Source organism: Symphodus melops, assembly GCF_947650265.1.
Source record: "Symphodus melops genome assembly, chromosome: 21".
In the NCBI taxonomy this organism is placed as follows: Eukaryota; Metazoa; Chordata; class Actinopteri; order Labriformes; family Labridae; genus Symphodus; species Symphodus melops.
The window spans coordinates 2,466,379-2,487,388 of record NC_136711.1 but is presented as its reverse complement, the minus strand read 5'-3'; the positions used below and the strand labels follow the sequence as shown (position 1 = coordinate 2,487,388).

Below are 21,010 nucleotides of genomic sequence, written 5' to 3'. Positions count from 1 at the left end.
TTTGGTCATCGGATTCATTCACAGGTAGTATCAAGCCTGAAGGGACTTTGGTTGCCGGTTCAAGTCCTGATGCAGACGTTCTGGTAGCTGGAGAGGTACCAGGACACTTCTTGACACTGCCAAGGCGCCCTTGAGCAAGGCACCGGACCCCCAACCACAGTTCCTGTTTGTGCACGTGTGGGACACATGTCTCTAATAACCAGAATTTCCCTTCAGGGATTAAAAATGTATCTTAAAAAAATGAAGTAATGAAACTATAAAAAAAGGTACAAGTAATTCATTTATTTACAGTTTAAGTACACAAATACAGTGGCAAATATAAATGTGAGAAAGTAAATCTTGCTGATCTGGTTGCTTACATAATTCAATAGGTGTAGAGTGCCTGACCAAAGAGGTCAAGGGTCAAAATCAAAACTATTAAAGAGTACGAGCAGCAGTGAAAAATGAATTACGAGAGGGCCGTTACATTCTGACAGGAGTACAGGGTTAGTGTTAGTGTCAGACGGGTCGAGTCAGATATGAAAAAAAAAAAAAAAAAAAAAAAGACGACACTGCTGGAAAAGAGGGACGAGAGTCAACTGTCTTTAAAAAAAAAAAAAAAGTTGAGTGTTGGTTCAGGATCACGGATCCTTCCACACGCAAAGCAGGAGCGGTGATGAGACGGCATGTTGTACTAAATTTCTTTCACATTCGGTGCAACATCTCTGCTTTCTGTGTGTGTGTGTGTGTGTGTGGGGGGGGACAACAGAGAGGGACCTGCAGGAGCTGGGTACCTGAATCGAGCTCCGGATTCATCCATACAGGTCAAACGAAAACAAAGACGCATGAGAAAACATTTACACATCAACATTACAAGTTATTTTCACAGCTTCCAAATAATACAAGTAAGAAAAGTTTGAATGTTTATCTGTACACATCGAATGGACATCTGGTCAAAAGCGTCAGATGACGCCCTCGCCCCCTCGTCAAGTGCACTTTTTTTGTAGCGAACACTAAAAAAGGGGGCGGGGCTCATTAGACAGAACGCCCGAGCTCATCTGGAGCCGGACACACAGAACAATCTTGTCAACTGATGAGTAAATACACGACCTCCTGCACCGAGATACCAAAGCGTGTTTGGTACGTTCACGGGCTCGAGCCTCCACGCCTGAATTTAAAGGCTCTTAAACATGCAAAGAAGTACTTTCTTTTCAATCAATACACATGGCTATAGAGATACTGACCAGAGCCATCCGAGTTGGTAAAAACAAAAACAGGAAACGTTGCTGGTACTTGTAGGAGGCGAAAAATGAAAACTGCGATGAAAAGCATCGCGCCCCCTAAAACTACCCGTACATTTACACACAATGAAAAGCTGCTGGTTACACCTTACTGGGGAAAGACAAAAAAAGAAGAGTTTTCTGATGCTGACAGCGAGGGTGGAAATGTTGGATCATAAAGTTTCCAGAGGACAGGGAGTCTGCGTTGTTTCATCAGTCTGTTGGTGTCCTACAAAAGAGTATCAGGCCGTCATGTTTGTCCTGGAAAAAAGCGCGTCGAGGGTTGTGCTAGTATGCCCTGAAAAGTGGACTGAAGAAACTCCGAGGTCCGACTTCCGTTCATTTTATTGGAAGGTCAGACAGAAACACACACACAAAAAAAGAGGAGGAGGAGTAAGGGAGAGCTAGATGGAGGAAGGAGGAAGTCGGAGAGCAGTGCACGGCCGTTCTGAAGCAGATCACAGATGTAGTTATTGATAGTGGTAGTATCGTATGTCAGGTTGCTTCAGGCCTTTGTCCTCCACGTTGCATTGTGGGAGCTCATCGAGGAGCCAGAAGATGGAGACCAGCAGACGGTACACCGGACACCATCTACAGGGAACACAGAGTCACAAAGACTTGATTACACTCAGTGACTCATCTCATGTCTGCAGAGCTTTTTATTCATTCTGACTCTGAACGCAAAGCAGCAAAACCCACCGCCTCGTTTTCAACCTGAGAACTCAGCTGCAGGACTTTGACCTCCACGTGTTCAGGCCCGGGAAAACTTCTCTAACATGTCTTCCTCATGAGACAGCAAAGGGTTAAACTAGCGCTGCACCCGTCATCACGTCTCAGTTCAGACAAACTGTATGCCGAGTTCATCACCACAAAAACTCTTTTAATCGAACTGATATTATAGATTCATTATTATTATCTGTGCTTTTTAACATCATCAAATCTTTTTACTGGATTTATTCAGCTTCAGTCGGTGTCGGCCTGACTCGCAGTCCCTAAAACTCGCCAAACAGCAGAGAAGAGAAACTGATTTTTTTTTTTCCTCTGTTGGAATCTGAACTTTAAAACAAGCTTTACATTTCGACTCCTCTGTATCAGTTACAACTGCTCACAGTTCTCAGACCTTAAAAACGACTTTAATCTTCCTTAGCTCATCTTTAGTTGTTTCCATGTTTCTAAGCACGAGCTCATTGTTTTGCCCACTCTTGTGGTGGGTCCCAGTGCAGCGGCTCCACTGAGGTCTTAAAGACGAGGAGAGCACGAGAAATCAACATCCTTTACCTCAAGTTACTGTTTTTTTACACTCTTAAAAAAAGAAAGACGGTGTGATGAACAACGTAAGTGCATGCTAAAACTTTATTCTAAAGTTGTGTGTGATGTGTGCTGTTTCCAGAGTACGAGACAGGCAGAAGTTTGTCCTGGTGTTCATGTTAAGGATTATTCTTCAGTATTTTATGACAGTAGACAAACCTGCAGTGCATGCAGGACGTCTCCCCTCGTGAGCGCTGTCTGAGCTAACTAACGGACTGATTCATGGAACCTGTCTCCTCTCACTCTGCTGACATGCTTTAAGCCCAAGCCATGAGAAAGCTTTACATGGAAAACAGCAAACAGCTTCATAACATGCAAGTGCTTAACGGGAACAACTAGGAAGGAAAGAAAATGCAAGTGAAGTACAACTGGGCTGCACCAGGCGAGGCTGGAGAGGGGGGGTGGGGGTGGGGGGTTTGGGGGTTTGGGGGGGGGGGGAGGGGGGTAAATTCCTCTGGATGCTAGAGCTGCAGGCCTGCCGTCTGATCGATACGGCCGCAGGCGTCAAACCAAACAGTGCAAGCAACAAGCCACAAGCACAGAGCTGATTAAAAGGGGACGCCCTTAAAAGGCAACAAGGGAGTTACACTCTTAGGCTCTGATGCATTATCCACTCCAGTTCTCACAGGACTTCTCCCTCCTGCTCCTGAGTGTTCAGTGAGGCTGCTACAGAACATGTGTGACGTGTGATCAGCAGCCATGCACAGTTTGGATTAAACCTGGGGTCTTTACGCCTCCGAGGTACAAGGAGCTTTTTCCACCAGTTTTACAGTTTTGTATGCAAAAGAAATGTTGGATGTGAAGGTGGCGTACGATGAAGTATCTGCCACGTGTTCAGTCCTGATCCCAGGCGGTTCTTACTTTTGTATTTACATGAACCTGTTAAAGCTGCCGATCTGACCTCGAGCTTCTTTTACCTCCTTTAAAGACTTGTCTGAGACTAAATGCCCGACGCTGAGAATCAGAAGTGAACGGCGTGCTCAGAGGAAGCCTCGTGTGGAACTGGAGTTCAGACTCATGCATCCCTGGTGCTTTGGGGACGGACTCACCCGATGTTGCCACCGTCACACAAGGACGTGGCGGCCGTCTACTTGGCGTGATGCTCGTAGGGAATGCTATTCTGAGGTTGGGGGGAGGGAGAGAGAAGGCCCAACAAGTCAAGTCAGAACCCACATCCTGCATCAAGCACACACCTGGAGAAAACGCTCTGAAAAGTACGCGTCGCTCCCCGCCCACCGTCCCAGAGGAGCTGCTGAGACTTTGTTCTGTGTGCAGCGCTTTCAAGAACATTTAAGACTCAACGAGCATCACATGCCATTATCCATTATCACATGTAACATAAAAAGGAACAGACCATCCTGCACAGAGTAGGAAGCTAAAATCACAAACTGCATTTTTACAGAAAAACAAAAAAAACATGTATCCAATAGAACAGGCGTGTTTTCATTTAATATAATGATGCTTATTTGAACACATCATTTATAAGCCTGTTCACATAAGGTCAAACTAAGGTCAAAGGTTTTGCATTACTGTATCACAGGCTGAAGGTACCGTGATTAACAGTATCCACTGTCTTTGTACTCTCTTATTGATCTGGACGCGCTGAAAGGAAATTAGCAGATTCAGTCTTTGAGCTTCGTCCCCTTAGTGTGACATCACAGGAAGATGTCCCCCGTGTGACCGTGGTCTTTTACATCCAGAGTCCTTCCACCTTTTTTCTCATTTGAGGTCTCTCTCTCTCTCTCTCTCTCTCTCTCTCGTACTTCCAACCTAAGCTCGGATGGCGATGACTCATTAACTTGCTCGTCTTTCCGGCCGTGCTGACGCTTTCAGAGACACTCGAATAATGAACTGTAGTGTGTTTAAGGGGCGTCCTGTACCTGTGAGGTGGACATGCGAGACGTGTCCTGCCGTCCTGTTAGGTCTGAGGAGGAGACGTTGACAGGAGCTCCGCGGTGCAGTCGCATGCTGACCTTTCGTTCGCGCTCCATACCGGACACTTGTCGTGGAGACGTGTTTGCTGAAAAAAACAAAAATTAAAAAAAACAATGACCCCATCAGCGTCTTCTACTTTTCAAAGCAATGGATTTTACTGCAACATTTTTTTACACCAACAGACAAGGCTGCTCAGAGCATGCTGCCTCAGACTGGAGTACTGCACCAAACATGTTGTCATGCCTTTGGATGAAGACAGACAGAGTGAAGAATTCACTCACACATCAAACTAAAAATAGCTTTCTGCAAAATCTAACTGAAGAAGACAAAGTTTCAACCTGCTCATTTTTTTATATTTAAATAGCTAAAGAATTTAATGAACCCAGAAAAATGAGACAGGGGAGGTTTTAAAGGTTCAACTTATTTCATTTGCAAAACATTGCAGCACTTAAAACAGCAACATATCAAATGTTGAAACTTCATGTTCACCCATATATGGGCATGTGACCAGAGCCGGCTGGTCCTCACAAGTATAGCTCATTTGTTACACACGCGCTCAGCGACACAAACACTCACTCTTGGTTTTTAGCGTAACGTACAAGGACGATGCTTCACCGCCCGACAGCTGTAGCTCTGCTGGAGTGACTCACCTGTGTGTGAAGTGGGTGTTAGAGGAGTGGGCGGGGCTCCATCCTGTGCTCCTCGTGGTCGTCCCGAGGCAGCAGGTATTCCTCTGGCCCCCGGGTTCCTGCCGTGTCTCAATCTGTCCTCCCGGTCTCTGCGCTCTCGCTCTGCTTCCTCTGCTGCACGGTTGGCACCCTAAACATCACGACAACAAACATTCAACAGCTGCAGCCTGTCGAGACTAAAACAGACCTCAGAGAAACAGTGTTCTTTACTTTGACATATTTAGATACACAGCATGTGAGTAAAAAACCATGTGACTGGTTGGTGGCACTAAAAGTCTGGAGGACAACAGAGAAGGGTTGTCATGATACCAGAATCAAGTGATTCTAGTAAAAATCTAATGCTATCAAAACCGGTTTTAAAACCACAGCAAAAAAACAAAACAAAAAAAAAACTGGAAGTTATGTGCACTAAATATTGTTTCATCTGTTTTCTGTTAATAACAACAAATGCATCCAAACTCCTTCACTCTGTCCAAAGTGAGGAAACACTAGAACATGCCTTCAGTCCACTGAGTCAAGCATTTATATACTGTGGCTGACAGTAGTAAAGACACAACTGTGAGTACTCACAAACTTGAGCATGTTCCAGTCGAACACGTAGTCGTAAGAGAATCCCTGTCTGTGGAAGAGGTTTCTGAAAAGCTGTCGCAGGTACGAGTAGTCAGGCTTGTCGTCAAACCGGAGAGAGCGACAGAAGTTCAGGTAGGTGGCGAACTCAGCTGCGAATAAGAGAGAGGAGAGAAAAGATGAAAACGTGAACGGGACTTGGCGGTCTCTGATCCACACGATGCTCGAGAGAAGGAAGCAGAGACTCACAGGGGTATCCTTTGCACAGCACTTCAATCGGTGTGGACATTTTCTTCTCACTGATGCGCTCGTACTTCTGCCTCTTGGTGGCAGCCTTGAGGCCTTGCCACGGCAGTGAGCCCAGATTGAAGTACATGAGGACGTAGCCCAGAGACTCCAAATCATCACGCCTGGACTGCTCTGTAGACGGGACGATGAACAGATAATATAAGGGTACAGCAAAGGCTCAAAACGCACCGTCCATTTGAACCCCAAAGAGAGGCAGCAATGTGTCCAAACATATGTTGTTTTCTTTTACCGATCCCCAGGTGTGTGTTGATGGAGGCGTAGCGGGCCGTGCCGGTCAGGTTCTTGTTCTCGCGGTAGGGGATGTGCTGGTGCGTGCGAGCGTCACGGTATTTTTTGGCCAATCCAAAGTCGATGATGTAGACAAGGTTGCCCTTTTTGCCCAGTCCCATCAGGAAGTTATCGGGCTTCACATCTCGGTGGATGAAGTTCTTGGAGTGAATGTATTCGATGCGACTGATCTGTAGCAGAAGAGGAGGAGAAGCAGCGCACACATAAGGTCACGTTTTAGGGAGGAAAACCACAGATTCCATGTTTATTGTTTTCTTTTATTCCAGTTAGTTTCAGCTGATGTGTGTCCATTTCTTTCTCACTGTACAGACAGCACACAGAACAACACACAGAGGTCAGAGTGCAGGTGGGCTCACCATCTGATCTGCGAGCAGCAGGACTGTCTTCAGGCTGAACTTGCGGGAGCAGAAGTTGAAGAGATCCTCCAGGCTGGGTCCCAGCAGCTCCATCACCATCACGTTGTAGTCGCCTTCTGCCCCACACCACTTTATTGTTGGGATGCCAACTACAAAAACACACAAGACATTTAGTTCACTTACAGCTCTTACATGTACTGTCTGATGATGATCTGATACAGACTGCTCTTTTACACATGCAGCACCAGTGTTTCCCACACGATAATCATTATTGTATTATTATTGTTCTCGCAGAGTAATCTCCAAATACTCCGGCTTAACAGAGACAGAAGGAGAACGAGTTTGAAGGTGGTATATATATATACATATACACACACACACACACACACACACACACACACACACACACACACACACACACACACACACACACACACACACACACACACACACACACACACACACACACACACACACACACACACACACACACACACACACACACACACTGCATGTATCACAAGCAGGTGTGATATGGGGTGAAGTCGATCTACCCTGATCCACCATTTTTGAGGTACTAACTTGGGATGGCGATTTGCTGTTCTCTCTGTACTCGAGTATTCAAATTATCTAACGAACGAGACTCGCAGATTATTATTATTTGCATGATTATTATTTTGTGATCATAAAAAAAAAAAAAAAATCTTGTGTCAGACGCAAGATTTTTTATGCCTGTAAAATGACAAACATACAATATTTAAAGAGGGCTGGCAATATGAAACCTAGGGGCCGGGAAGGCTGAACACAGTGTGTGTGAGTGTGTGTGTGTGTGTGTGTGTGTGTGTGTGTGTGTGCGCGTGTGCTTTTTGCCGTTTGCTACGTTATGCAAAAATGCAATATGAATCCAGTGGAACAGTAATAATATGCTGCTATGGATTCAATATGTAGGTACAGGAGTGTAATGATAGTGGACCTGATGTCAAAACTAAACCTGTAGACGGATCCACTGTGCAGTCAGTCGCTCTACTTTACACTTCCACTAGTAAGTCATGTGATCACTGCTGAAGCCATGTATGCATCGTGTTAACACGGAGCGGTGGGTGGATTGAAGAGGAGAGAATCAATGAGGAAGAAGATTACATGAAGGCAGATACGGTGGGAAAAAATAGCTCCTATATACAGTGCATGTATGTATATATATATATACACACACACACACACACACACACACACACACACACACACACACACACACACACACACACACACACACACACACACACACACACACACACACCTACAGTGTGTGTACATATATATGTAGGAGGAGGAGTAAATGATGAAAGAAGCAGATCGAGGCAGTGATGCATGCTGGGATGAAGAGCACAGTCTCAGTGGGCGTGCGAGCTGATACGTCACCTCCTCCTTGCATCATCTTGTAGATCTTGCTCTCGATGTGGAGCTGGGGGTGTTTGGTCTTCACACATTCCAACTTAATGGCAACCTCCTCACCGACTGAAATATCCGTGCCTGAAAAAAAACAAAAAAAAACCCACAAAGAGTGTTGGTACACAGATTCTGACTTTTAACCATCATTTAATCCAAGACCTGGAAATCACACAGTGCTTACAGAAGCTTCATTCTCATCGACCAACATTTTAAAATATCAACTAATACAAATGAAATGGTACAAGATAAGAAGTGTATACATGTCAATAAAAGACTGAACCGTACATTCACGGTTCAATACACACTTGTAGATCACAGTCTTTTCATGTATTCTGATTCGCTCTGCTGTTTGTATGTGCCTGTGAGTCCGTGTGCTGGGAACAGGAAACCCCTCCCATCATGAGTTCATGTGTGATCACCATGTACTGAAGCTGGGGAAGCTAACAACACAAATGATGAGTTTCAGCGTCGAGTACGACGACAAGAAAAAGAAAGAAGGCTAACTCGCGTCTAACGCCTACTAGTTTAAGCCCATGAGCGATTTGCCAGTCAGTGCACTTCCTTACTAACTCTCCACCAGGTCTTTTACCGACTCGAACACCACCATGTCCTTTAAATGCACAAATATGTATCCCAGCATGCTTTTGCACAGAGAATAAACGACGAGCGGGGGAACATTTTCAACCATCAGGTCGCGTGCAGAGAGTGATGGTGAGCAGGTGACAGCTGCACTGGTAGGAACAACAGCGCGTCTCAGCATTTTAGAAAGATATACTGGTCGTACTGGTATGTAGGAGGCTCATGTTTTAGATGAAAACATAGCTAAAGCGTCTCACACCTGATTCTATGGAGGTTCATTTATCCCATAATAACACACTGTGCTGCTGCCAGTGTACAGAAAATCCTTCACTCTCTTTTCTTCATTATAGTCCGCCTTCTACACAATACTAACACAATGGCTGACATCAAGTCACAGGCCCATCCCCGCCCTGCACTCAATCAAAACAAAGTCAGAGGCCAACTCTTTCCTGGCTTATAAAAGAGAGCCATAAGTGTCTGGTTTACACGAGCAGGAAGGCCATGTTAAAGGAGGCCGAGCCAAAAGATTAAGCATGAAAGGACACTGAGTTTGACAGTTAGCAAAAAGGACTGTGCTGATACAGAGCGCATAGTTTGGGATAAAAACTCTGCAAGACGCGTACAACAGGGAAAAGTACCGTCGACCAATCAGAGTCACAGCACCACAATCCTCCAACAAACCGTCATCAAGCTGCATAGATGTCTCTCTACAACCGTTCACACAAAAAAACCAGTAACACTTTAACCTTCATGAAGGGAGGATTAATTACACGTCTATCGTATTAGGGCTCTGTGACGACGTGCGTGAGGAAATCAGGTCGGCAGAGTCACTGATCTCCTCTAATTCACTTCTTAAACGTGCGTTTATCAGAGAGCCTTTCGTTAGTTTCACTGCAGAAAGACGGCCGTCAACATGAGAAGAAAATCTGACCAAAATATAAACTCAGTGTTTCCTCACAGCTCGACATTTACCTCTTAGATACCAGTAAAACATATATAAATATGGCTGACATGAGCAGACCTTTTCTGGCTCTACACAGCTCTAGCATGCTCTGTTGTAAACTGTAATCATCAAATTAAACTTTGCCAGAAGTCAGTTGATTTTTAACAAGCTTATAAATTCTGATATGGGATCAGAGCATTGACTGTCATTTCCATAAACACGTGACACATCTAAGGCAGTGTAGGAGGAAGACAGCTGCACTGGTATTGATAGAGGCTAAAAAGAAATGAAAACAGGACAGCGGTAAAAATGACACCTAAAACAGAGTGCACAAAATACCATCCGTCAGAGACTCTCTGACCCTCGGTTGATACGTATTTATCAGCACAGCAGTTTGTGATTGCCCCCCCCTGTTTAGGAGTTACTTGGATTGAAAAGTTACACAGTCTGAGTTGCAATGTGTGAAACGATTGTTGTCAAAAATGATTGTATCACGTTGTCGTCGGTCCTCGGATGAATGCCGTCCCTGTTTGCTTTGTCAGCTGCTCTGGTCAAGAACAGAAAGGTCACATTATGCTCCCATCTCGATACCATGACAACACGCTCTGCAGCCAGACGGACCGAGTCAACCTCGCTAACATCTGCTCTTTAACAAACTGCACAGACTTTTGTAAACACCGACATCCTGATAGGCTTCTTCAATCTGCTTATCACAGGAGCGAGCGGATGACTCCATTTACTTGAAAAACCAGTGTGTCCAGTGTTTGTGTTGAACAAACACATTCACATGACTAACGGCTCATGTAGAACAAGAGGAAGTGTAATGAATCATTGTTTAGACTTGATAAGTGTGAAACGTAGCTTTTGTTTCTCTTTAATGATTTTATTTTTTCTGGATAGACGTCTTTGCAAAAAATAAGTTATTTAAGATGTTTCCACAATAAGTGAAGACTATATCTATTTACCTAACAAATACTGTACAGTACTATATATGATGTATATTTATGAAGGCCTCATAACAAATGGATTTAGATCAAATTTTCTTGTGATGTAGATGTCAGTTACTTTATTTTTTCAGCTACTAAAGACATACACATCTATGTATAGCTACTGCATGTATCAGACCGTGTTTGTTGTACTGTGAAAATGGATGGTATGGATGTGTATTCATGTGACCTAACTAATGAAATACTGTCAGTGAGATATGGAGAGTCCAGAAAGAGTAGCTACTAGAGATGTAAAGATGAATCGAGATAAACTGATTCTGAAAAACGAATCTCAACATCACAGTGAGCGTCAGCAGCTGTAGAGAAAAGATTTAGAAACTGAGGGCGCATCGTGAAAGCATTTTAAGTTCAAGACAGAAAATAAAAGGAGGTGCAAAGACAACAGGAGACAAAAACTGTGCAACAATGTTACAAGAAGACGGAGAACTTCAAACAACACAACTAACATAATGCAGCGTTTAATCGACACCTCAATGAGAAGCTCCGATCACCTCCCCTTAATGAGACAATAAAAACATTAAAAACAAGAATGTTAGCAGCTCCTCAAGGAATCTGTTTCACTCATCGTCTGTCTACAGTCTCTTTTAGTCAAATAAGAATCGTATCGAGTTTAATGAGTCATTACATCGACAGTAATTACTGTTTAATACAAAGCTTACAGAGATCTTGTTAAACAACAAACTTCTTCAGTGTATTATACATGTGTACATATATATTATACACACATACATATATATAAACAGAGCCTAAAGAAACAGCTTTGTAGAACTAAATTAAAAAAAAGGTTGTAGGTTCTGACAGTAGTACTAGATTCTGCTCATCAGGACTAATGTAAGCTTGTATACCAGGAATTACCTCTCTCACACACACACACACACACACACACACACAGGATCAAATTAGCTGAGGTTCTCGTATATTAAACTGGCCTCCCGTTTTTCATCGACTGCAATGACAGTCATGAGATTATAACCGTCTTTAAAGTATTAAATAAAAACTAGTGGCTCTTCCCTGCCAACTGTATTATTATTATTATTATTACTATTATGTAACCTGTCAGTCAACAAGCTAACACCATTTTACTGTAGCTGTCTTTACTGTATTGGTCCATCTTTCTTTTTTTCGACACACACTCACTTGTTTTTATTTTTTAATCAACCGTTGAATGTTTAAATCGTTACGAAGGAAAGTATCCTTGACAACGGTTACTAGGTTACCGGTTACTACAACCTGAATCGGATGTATATTGATAAAAACATGTGTAAAAAATGGCAGGATACTTTTTGATTGATTAGACGAATAGTAAACATGTTTTACTCACCTAAATATATGTCTCCGAAAGATCCACTTCCGATTTTTCTGCCCAGTCTGTATCTGTTCCCCACTCTCAACTCCATTTCGATATTTACGTCAGCTAACCTTTACGTCTGTTGCGTCGTTTCTACCTTTGATAATTTGCGTTGCTTTTCCTCCAAAAAAATGTTCGTATTGTGACTCTTTGCTTTCTTTACTTCGACAAATATCCCAACCTTCAAAAGCAGCCTTTAATAACAACGCTCACTAATGCACACTCCCCCGTCCCCCTGAATCCCAGCTCTTCTGTAACAATACAATTTTCACCATTACTTTTCTGTCTTACTAAGAAGCGAAGCCCGATAATATCTATATCATCCGATAGTGTGAAGAGTGCAGTTTATGTCCCTCGTAATTCCGGAATCATAACTCGCCGAAACAAAAAGGATGAAGACGGATTTTGTTGATAAAGTTGTCCTCAGTCCTGAAGCTTCAGTCCGCTGTCGGATTTTTCCCTTCACCGTGAAAGCTGTCACTCGCTTCTGACGTCACTTCCCCTAGCAACTACAGGCAGATCAGGAGGAATTCCTGGAACAACACAAGTACAGCAAAAGATTGTCCTTTCAGGGGTTACTGGTGGTGTTTTTTTATCCACGTTGAAAACTTATATACCCACATAAACAAAAATTTAGGCCATTTACTGTATGAATTCGAAGGTCATCTTGAAATATGTCACAATTTTGGCAGTTTAATCCTCATTGTTGAGGTTTTTGCTTACTATAACTTACATACATAGAGCCCTGCATTAATAAAATGCATTTACACCATGACTGCTGTAAGTCAACAATATATATTTTCTTTTCCTGATTTACTTTTGTAACTTAAACGTTTTGGAACGTGGCAACTTTCCTCTGAGAAGTTAAAATGTTGTATGGTCTGCTTGTTTTCAGATTCAGCTGAACCTTTAAAGATATTTAATATTACAAAGTGTTAATATTTAATCTGGTTGTTTCTTAGCTGACTTTACTATCAATAGTCAAACAATAAGACAGGCATAATACTTGTTCAGGTTGATGTTGGAAAAGAAATAGCTGAACACTTAATTGTAAGAAATAACTCATTGTTTGTCAAGTATTTTATTTATAATAAAATATGGACTAAATCATTCTTCCTTTTCCTCATTTATTTTCTGTCCAATAGATGCCATATCAAAAATATACAAATATACAAAACACTGTGACCAAATTTACACATAAGAATATAAGAATATTAATATGGATCAATAATGCAGTATAAATAGACAATATGCAGTTAAATATACACTAAAATGAAAGTGTCAAGTGCTGAAAACATATATTGCAATTAAATTATACAAAATATACTGAAGACTATACTATACTATACTGAAGTAAAAAACGGAGTAAATTAGTAAAATAAAGGATGAGAAATGCTGTGCTGTGCTTTCAAATACTCGAAACTGTTCAGATAAACACACGAGGGTCCCGAGGATTCAATAAAAGATAGACGGACACCCAGAGAAAAAAGACCCCTCTCTTATTCTACTCAGAAGAGTTGAAGTCTCGAGGCCACGCCCACTGAGCTGAGTTTAGAATTTTCCTATTGGCTGCTCGCGGACCAGCCCCTCTGGATTTTTCTCATTGGTCGCCTGTGAGCTGTGAACCAGGTTGACACAGCACAGATGCAGCTCACATGGCAGACCTGTGTTGTCGTCTAGATTGGGTAACAAGCCTGCACGTGTACGCCAACGCTCCGCTTGGAATCTCGACGATGCGTTCAAATCCTGTAGGAAAAAATTAAACCGACTTCACAATTCAAAGCAATGTCGTTGTGTTATCTGACCGTGAACATTATTTAAGTTTCAGATAATTATCCTCAGACTTTCTGGTGGTATTAGACTACCTTTTGCACTTTTTTAGTAACAGAAATAGGCCTCTATTTAAGAAAAACAGCTAAACAAACGTTCCCGTATTTACAAAAAAAAAAGCATAACACCATGTAATCCACACAACACAGTCACGAACAAACCCGTTCACGAGTGTAGTTTCCTTTATAAAAAGTTTGCCTTTATGTGGTTTGAACGACATAGGCTTTTTTTTTAATCAAACGCAGGGTTTTCTCCCACGGACACTAAACGTGCAGAGCAAACAACAGTTTTCTTGAATGTTTTTGTCTGTTTTATTACTGTCTACCCTACTCTGCTTCATGTCAATACACTGACATGTGTCTTAGATTATTAATACCCCTCAAAAACGGTGTTTTTAGTAATAGAGATCATATTCAATCCCGTAACCTTCCATTTATTCAGTATAAGACTCACTTGTAGTTATGCGGTTTTGGTTGCTGTTTCGTTTACATTTAAGACTTAGAGAACACAATGCATGCTGAATTAGCAGCAACTTTGAAAAGCAGAGAACATGCAGCTTTTACAGTGTGGGACAGGGTGTACTCTCAGCAGATTTGGGGCGCTGCCAGATTTAAGGAGGTTTAATCCAATCAGACTTCATTCATGAGGGTTGTCCAGATGTGACGTCAGCGGGGGGGGGGGGGGGGGGGGGCGGGCTCAGGCTGTGCATCGAGAGAAGAAAAACAATGTTTAAATCCTTTCAGTGTCTGTACAATTGAACTAAAACCCTTCTGGATGAAAACATTATTCAATAAAAGAAATAATGATGTATCTTTCAAATGTTGCATGCTCATTAAAGGTGACATATTCTCCTTTTCAACCACTTTAAATAAGTCTCAGATATCACCAAAAAGTGTGTGTGAAATCTACTCTGATCCTGTATTTGATCACACCTTTAAACCTCTCTATTTCTGCCCTGCTCGAAACAGGCTGTTTCTGTGACTCTAGCTTTAAATATGTAAATGAGATCTTGGGATCTCTCACCTCCATGTCCTATTGTTTATGGTGAGAAGGCAGACTCAGGCCCCGTTTACACGAAGACGCTGTCTCCCAAGTCTTACCTAAATGCTGCGTATGGTCGCCCTGTGCTCGGGTAAAGGTTGAACTATTTGCTGCAAGTGTTCGATGATCTTTGGGCGGCGACACACACGATGTATCACATCAAGATTCTGTTTATACAACGCGAATAGCTGCTGAAGCACATAGCACAAGCGAATCCGCCGCCATATGTGTTTATGTTTGTTCTCGACTACTGCGCATGTCCAAATGTATGGGGGGAGGTGTGGTGAGGTCATCGCAGCCAGAGAGTCCGCTCCGTTTCGTTCACATGGCTGCGATACGCTCCCCGTATCAGTTTCGTTCCTCTCTGGAGGTCGAATTCAAAAGCTTGTGTTTTCACCCCCGTGAAACACAGACGCCGTGTGAACGAAAGGCCAATCTGATACTCAACTGTTTCGTTTTACTGTCACAGAGTCTCCTTGTAAACGAGGCCTCAGAGGGCAGAACAAACACCTCGCTGTGGGAGTGTCACCCACCTGGGGGAGGGGCTACTGCCCTTTGTGATGTCATGAAGGGAAAATCTCCAAACAGCCTGTTTGAGCACACATTTTCTGAAAAGTGGAGCAGACAGGCGACAGAGAGGATGGACTTTTCTTATAATTGGAGGAGTTTGTAGACAGCCACATGCAAAAACATCGCTGCTAAAGAGATTAAATTTGACCAACAGCTGTGAGTCTTGCCATGATATTGCAAATGTCATCATAGGTTTTTAAGTGTATACAAATCCACCTCGTCAACCAAAAATGCTTTACTTTGCCCCAGACATGCAAAAATTGTCATCCTGTGTCTGATTAGATAGAGGTCAACAACACAGACATACAGTTTAGAGAAAGATGCTCTTTTTAATCGAATAAAAACATTTGCCTACATAACATGAAGACAGGAGCACCATATCAATACCGTACTAAATTATGAGTAAATAATACAAAAATAAGACTAATCAGGTTTTTTTATGGACCAAAGTATAAAACATCCAAGATGCTTTAGCCGATATTAAATCCGCAAAACACAACAAACTACAACTGCAGTTACCAGATTGTAAAATCAATTTGCAATCACAGTGCAGTGGCGGTCAACAGAAATGTTCTGACCTTCCTGATTACTAAATTATTTCATGACAGACTGTGAAAAATTCAAGTTCAAGACGATTTAATGCCATGAATGGTAACTACATTATTAAAACAATCAACAGTGATATAACTATTAAAACATTTCACAGTTATATGATATCTTAATACAGTTTGGGATAAATACATTGAAAACAGCAGCCTGAGTGTGCCTCCCTGATGACGTCACAGTGGGAGTGAAAGCTTTATGAATGAAGACACCTCTCGCCGGGTGCGGTGGCGCGCGCCTGTAATCCAAATTACCGGGAGGCTGAGGCTGGAGGATCGTTTGAGCTCAGGAGCTCTGAGCTGCAGCGGACTATGTCGATCGGGTGTCCGCACTAAGTTCGGTATCGATATGGTGCTCCTGGGGGAGCCCGGGACCACCAGGTCGTCTAAAGAGGGGTGCACCGGCCCAGGTCGGAAACGGAGCAGGTCACTGTGACGTCATCAGGGAGGCACACTCAGGCTGCTGTTTTAATGTTTATCCAAAAATGTTTATATTAAGATATCATTTAATTGTGAAATGTTTCTCAACCTCAACTCCACCTTTTGAAGTAATGTGGAGACAGTTTGACAAAAGGCAACTAAGATCAAGTCAGTATCTTGTATCTTGTATCTTGTATCTTGTATCTTGGGAACCCCAAATAATTTCAGTGTATGCAGAGAACTGACTAACAAATGCTCCTTTTCTTATCTTATTGTTACTGTTGCACATCAAGCTTGTACACTGACCTTTAATGACCTTTAATGGTTACTTCTAGAGTCAGCAGTGAAAATGAGAATCTGTCGTGATGAAATGATTCAGTTTTTATTCATCTTTAAGTTTCCAGCCAGCATGAACAAAAATACAGGTCAAAATGACTTCAGGTAAAACGTCATGTTCTTACAAGTTCTTAGACATAATAATCCTCCAAAACATCGTCTGCAGGTACGAGTGCATGTGTACAAACAAGTCAAATCTTCATGTTGTAATCATAAAGAATAACATGCAAAAGAAAGCATGTGTTCATGTACAAAATATATAAATAGACTTTAATGGTATTTTAGAATTCATGCTTTAAATTTGTTAAAGAACAGTTCAGCTGAGACAGAGCTGAAAATATGATCTGAAATGTGTCAAAGATGTTCTCACTCTTTAACAAACACATTAAACATGAATCATCAGAAGACTGCACACTGATGGAGGTGTTCTTCCTCGAAAACACTGGAGAGTTAGAGTCCAATATCCTGCAAAACAGAACCCTACATTTCCCATAATGCAACAGCATTTATGTTTGTCAGACCTGCCTTGCATGGAAGAGTCCAACATCTTTTTAAACACTTGTCTTTATTTTCAGCAGTTTAGAGACACCTGACAAAGGTGTGTCTAAACCTGACAAAGTTCCTGTCGGGTCCCACAGAAGAGCCCGACTGATATGAGCACATTCAGTGACCATCAAACCCGCCAACTTTTATTCAGATATGCACTGATATTCCTACATTTACTCACCAGTCAAACATCAGTTATATTTTATTGTATTACACTGACAGTTCTCTGTCACCAGCAGAGGGCGCTAAATGAACAAGGAGCATCACCACTCTCCAGTGTTGAGACGTTCACGCTCAGCAGGTACTTTCCAGTTCAGACATCTTTTACACGAGTGTTTGATAACTGCATGTGAGGGATGAACACAATGACTGTGAATCGAAAATCCTCTCTACAGATCTAAGAGCGACATCAGCTGATATATCGCTATCTGCATTTTTCTCTCTCCAACATCCATAGACCCACAAAGACCCGGATCGGTCGGGCCTTAGTCCTTAAACAGGTCTCAAGATGAGGAACTTTGTGTCCTGGTTTAGATGAAGCGATCTCGATTCATACTCTGTGATTATAGGAAAGTATAGCTGAAAACAAAAATGTCGTAAATAACAAATAGCTTTTTTTTATTGGACAGTTTTACACAGTGCAAAGATGTTCCTTTTTCTGTCCCCCCTGCTTGAGGAACGCACTAATCATAGTGGTAAGACGGAGTCACTGGGGGGGAAAAAAAATCAACTTTTTATAATCTTTGACTCACAGCTGATTCTGTGACACACGAGATTACAGAGCACACACACACACACACACACAGAATTTAACAATCATATCCACCGCATCATTACGAGCGTCACAGACAGAAGTCATTGTGCAAAACAGTTTGTTCCTTTTGTCATCTCTAATGAATATACATGTGATCACAACCATGTCTTTCAAAGCTGACAACATGAACGGGTAATAATATTAGTCGAGTGTCGATCGTGAGGAAAGGAACCAGCTCGGTCCGCCTTGATTATTTCCAAGCAGTGCAGAGATACAGAATCACAGATGGCACATTACTTCACAAACAGGCCAAGAATAAGACAAGCTCACCATTGAGATGCATACTTTACAATGACAGATACTGATTTATATGTACTGATCAAAAATAATCATTTTATCTGTAGAGAAACACGGTTCGATTTAACTGCATGCCTTAAAAAAAGAAAGAAAAAAAAGTAGTTTGGTTTTTAACAGTCACATATTGTCCTCCTTAACGTGTCTATTGTCTCTTCTGATTTGAGATACGAGTCATTAGCTTGTGTTTCGTTTCCAGATTTTCCAACATCGGATTCAGTCAGGATGTGTGCAAACAAACAAACGTTTAATTAGTTTGAAAACAGCAAAGAGTGCACTTTCTTTCCTGGCAGGCGTTCAAATCTCCTTTGAGGTGGAAACGTTCACGTGTCAGGAACTGTGTTAGTATTCACGCCACGCCAAACGAGGATTAAGACTGTACAACTTTTGGGTGGATGCAGGATGTGCCTCTGATACCCGTTTGATACCTCGACAACCAAACGACACCAAGCGTCCAATATTTGGTCATTTCTTCTTTTTAAAATCAAGAAGAAAACTCTTGCACACTTTCCAAAGAGCACACTGTCAAAGTTTAGTTTATAGTCTCAACTCTTCAGCTCTCCGTTTGTTCGACACATTCATTGACCTTCTGCATCATTATGAGATAAGAGTGAAGTATTTACTGATCTCTCATGAATGATGGCCTGTAGTTATTTGTTTTTTTTTAAGCTTTGACACTTTTCAATACCAACACCATTTTGAATAATTGAGACTGAATTGTTTTAAAGCACATCAGAACTGAAACGTATCTGACTTCATAACTGTAACCTTACTTTCTAAATCAATTCACATTGGTGTCGCCGCTCTCGAAACTATTTTTCAGTACAAACATGAAAAACTTGCAGATATTCTGACTCCTCTCGTATCTCGTCTTTATCTGTTTGGTTCGCTGTTGCAAATAGGAAGCATAAACTGTGATTACGATAAGTAGACCTTAGGTACGATGTGCAGGGATCACATGGTTGGACATAGCTTGTTAAAATGACATTTTTTTGGGTCAGTGGGTAAAGGTATGATAGAAGTGTAAATTTGTGATCAAGCATTTCATTTCTATTGTGGAGACAGAGCTCAGTGGAAGTCTAGAGGAAACTGGCACCCAGCACAAAGGGGGTGAACTTCTGGGCCTGCTGAGCTCCGATCTCAGCCACAAACAGGGCGCCTGTCTTCAGGTCCAGGTCCACCAGGTGTGGCTTCACTTCATCAGCCAGCTGGATCACACTCACCACCCTGCACTGACCAATCAGACCCACCGGTGGGGCGTCCAGCAGTGAGATCTGGTTGGTGTTGAGCTGCACAACCACAAAGTACTTCTTGTCCGGGGTGAGGCGGACAGAGTAGGGCGCATCCTCGGTGAAACAGCTTCCCCACGTCCCCAGCCAGTCACCAGTGATGGAGTTGAACACTTGGATCCTCTTGTTCCCGCGGTCGGCCACCCACACCCTCTGAGCACTATCCACAGTCACGCTGTGTGGGATGTAAAACTGAGCCGGGTTTTGTCCCTTCTCCCCGTGCACCCACAGCACCTCCTGCTCTTTGGACAGCTTGATGAGGCGGTTGTTCAAGCCGCCATCACCATCGACAATGTACATCTCTCCGGACTCGTGCACGAAGATCTCAGCCGGCTGATCGAACTGCAGAGGGTTCATCCCGGTACCCGCCTTCCCTGGTGTACCGAGCACCTGACAAGGACAAGAAAAAACCATCAACACCCAGGAACTAACCCAAAGCTGCTGCATGAAGAAGAAGAGAGAGCAGCAGTGGTGTATTCTAATTCATGGGCTGGCATGCTGACATTTCTTTTAGCTTTTTATTAAAGTTAAGTTTATGCTTCTAACAAACAAACAAACCATCAGAGGTGACACCGCACAAAAATGTGCTCATATTTTTGCTTATTTTCTGAACATATTTGTGCAATTTATACAGCGTGCAGGAGTTTGTTTGCAATTTCTCGTTATTAAATTATTACCAAAAAATTACCCACTATTCAGTCGGCAGTAGCCTAGTGGGCGGCATGGGTTCGAATCCGACCTGTGTCTCCTTTGCTACATGTCACTCTCTTCTCTCTCTCTCCCTGATTTCTGACTCTGTCCGATATCTAAATAAAAGCACAAAAAGGTCAAAAAGATCTTCTCTAGAGTTACCTTAACACCAGTTTTTTTTCTTATTTGTTGCGATTTTTATGTTTTTCTAAAAAATAATTATACCCTACAGTCTTGTCTTATTCTATGAACCCAACTAAATCCTTAATGGTGATGATGCCAGTTTAAAAACATTGATCACGGTACAAATGTCCGGGATAAGGCGGTCACCTGGATGAGGTTCCCAGATGGTGAGTACTGTTTGATGCAGTGACCGTAGGGTCCGTCTCCCACGTCTGTTATCCACACAGTGGGGAATGAAGACTCAGCGTCTGCGAGAAATATCCCGTGAGGCATCTCAAGTGTGGTCGTGTTCCAGGCCTGGAGGAAATCACCTTCTGTAGTGAACACAAGCACCTTCGGCACATTTTCACCTGTTGGA

General features: G+C 42.5%; 2 protein-coding genes across 3 annotated transcripts in view; both read right to left on the bottom strand.

Annotated features, from left to right (window-relative positions):
* Positions 1-262: 262 nt before the first annotated feature.
* csnk1db (casein kinase 1, delta b) lies at positions 263-12,539 on the bottom strand. Of its 2 annotated transcripts, XM_079372274.1 has the most exons (10): positions 12,011-12,539; positions 8,131-8,241; positions 6,712-6,860; positions 6,297-6,525; positions 6,008-6,178; positions 5,762-5,910; positions 5,153-5,321; positions 4,448-4,587; positions 3,617-3,687; positions 263-1,850 (listed from the first exon to the last, which is right to left on the bottom strand). In XM_079372274.1, exons 1-9 carry the CDS (start codon positions 12,084-12,086, stop codon positions 3,655-3,657), a joined length of 1,227 nt encoding a protein of 408 aa, XP_079228400.1. In that variant the 5' UTR covers positions 12,087-12,539; the 3' UTR covers positions 263-1,850; positions 3,617-3,654. The 2 variants fall into 2 exon arrangements, with proteins under 2 accessions (XP_079228400.1, XP_079228399.1); XM_079372273.1 differs by lacking the exon at positions 3,617-3,687 and having other exon boundaries at positions 12,011-12,538.
* A 5,437-nt stretch (positions 12,540-17,976) lies between these two features.
* LOC306817120 (NHL repeat-containing protein 3-like) overlaps positions 17,977-21,010 on the bottom strand; it is a 4,458-nt gene continuing 1,424 nt past the window's right edge. Inside the window, exons 2-3 of the mRNA XM_079333734.1 lie at positions 20,800-21,002; positions 17,977-20,169 (exon numbers count right to left, since the gene is read on the bottom strand). Coding sequence (XP_079189860.1) covers positions 19,570-20,169; positions 20,800-21,002 — 803 coding nt within the window. The 3' untranslated portion in view covers positions 17,977-19,569. The remainder of the gene's footprint in view (positions 20,170-20,799; positions 21,003-21,010) is intronic.

What these genes read in the sequence shown, in the direction of transcription:
- csnk1db (XM_079372273.1), bottom strand. Translation starts at nt 12,086, where the DNA reads ATGGAGTTGAGAGTGGGGAACAGATACAGACTGGGCAGAAAAATCGGA. An exon ending in CAAGATGATGCAAGGAGGAG is followed by an intron (nt 6,861 to 8,130) that starts GTGACGTATCAG and finishes GTGTTTTTGTAG; the next exon opens with TTGGCATCCCAACAATAAAG. An exon ending in CAACACACACCTGGGGATCG is followed by an intron (nt 6,179 to 6,296) that starts GTAAAAGAAAAC and finishes TCCCGTCTACAG; the next exon opens with AGCAGTCCAGGCGTGATGAT.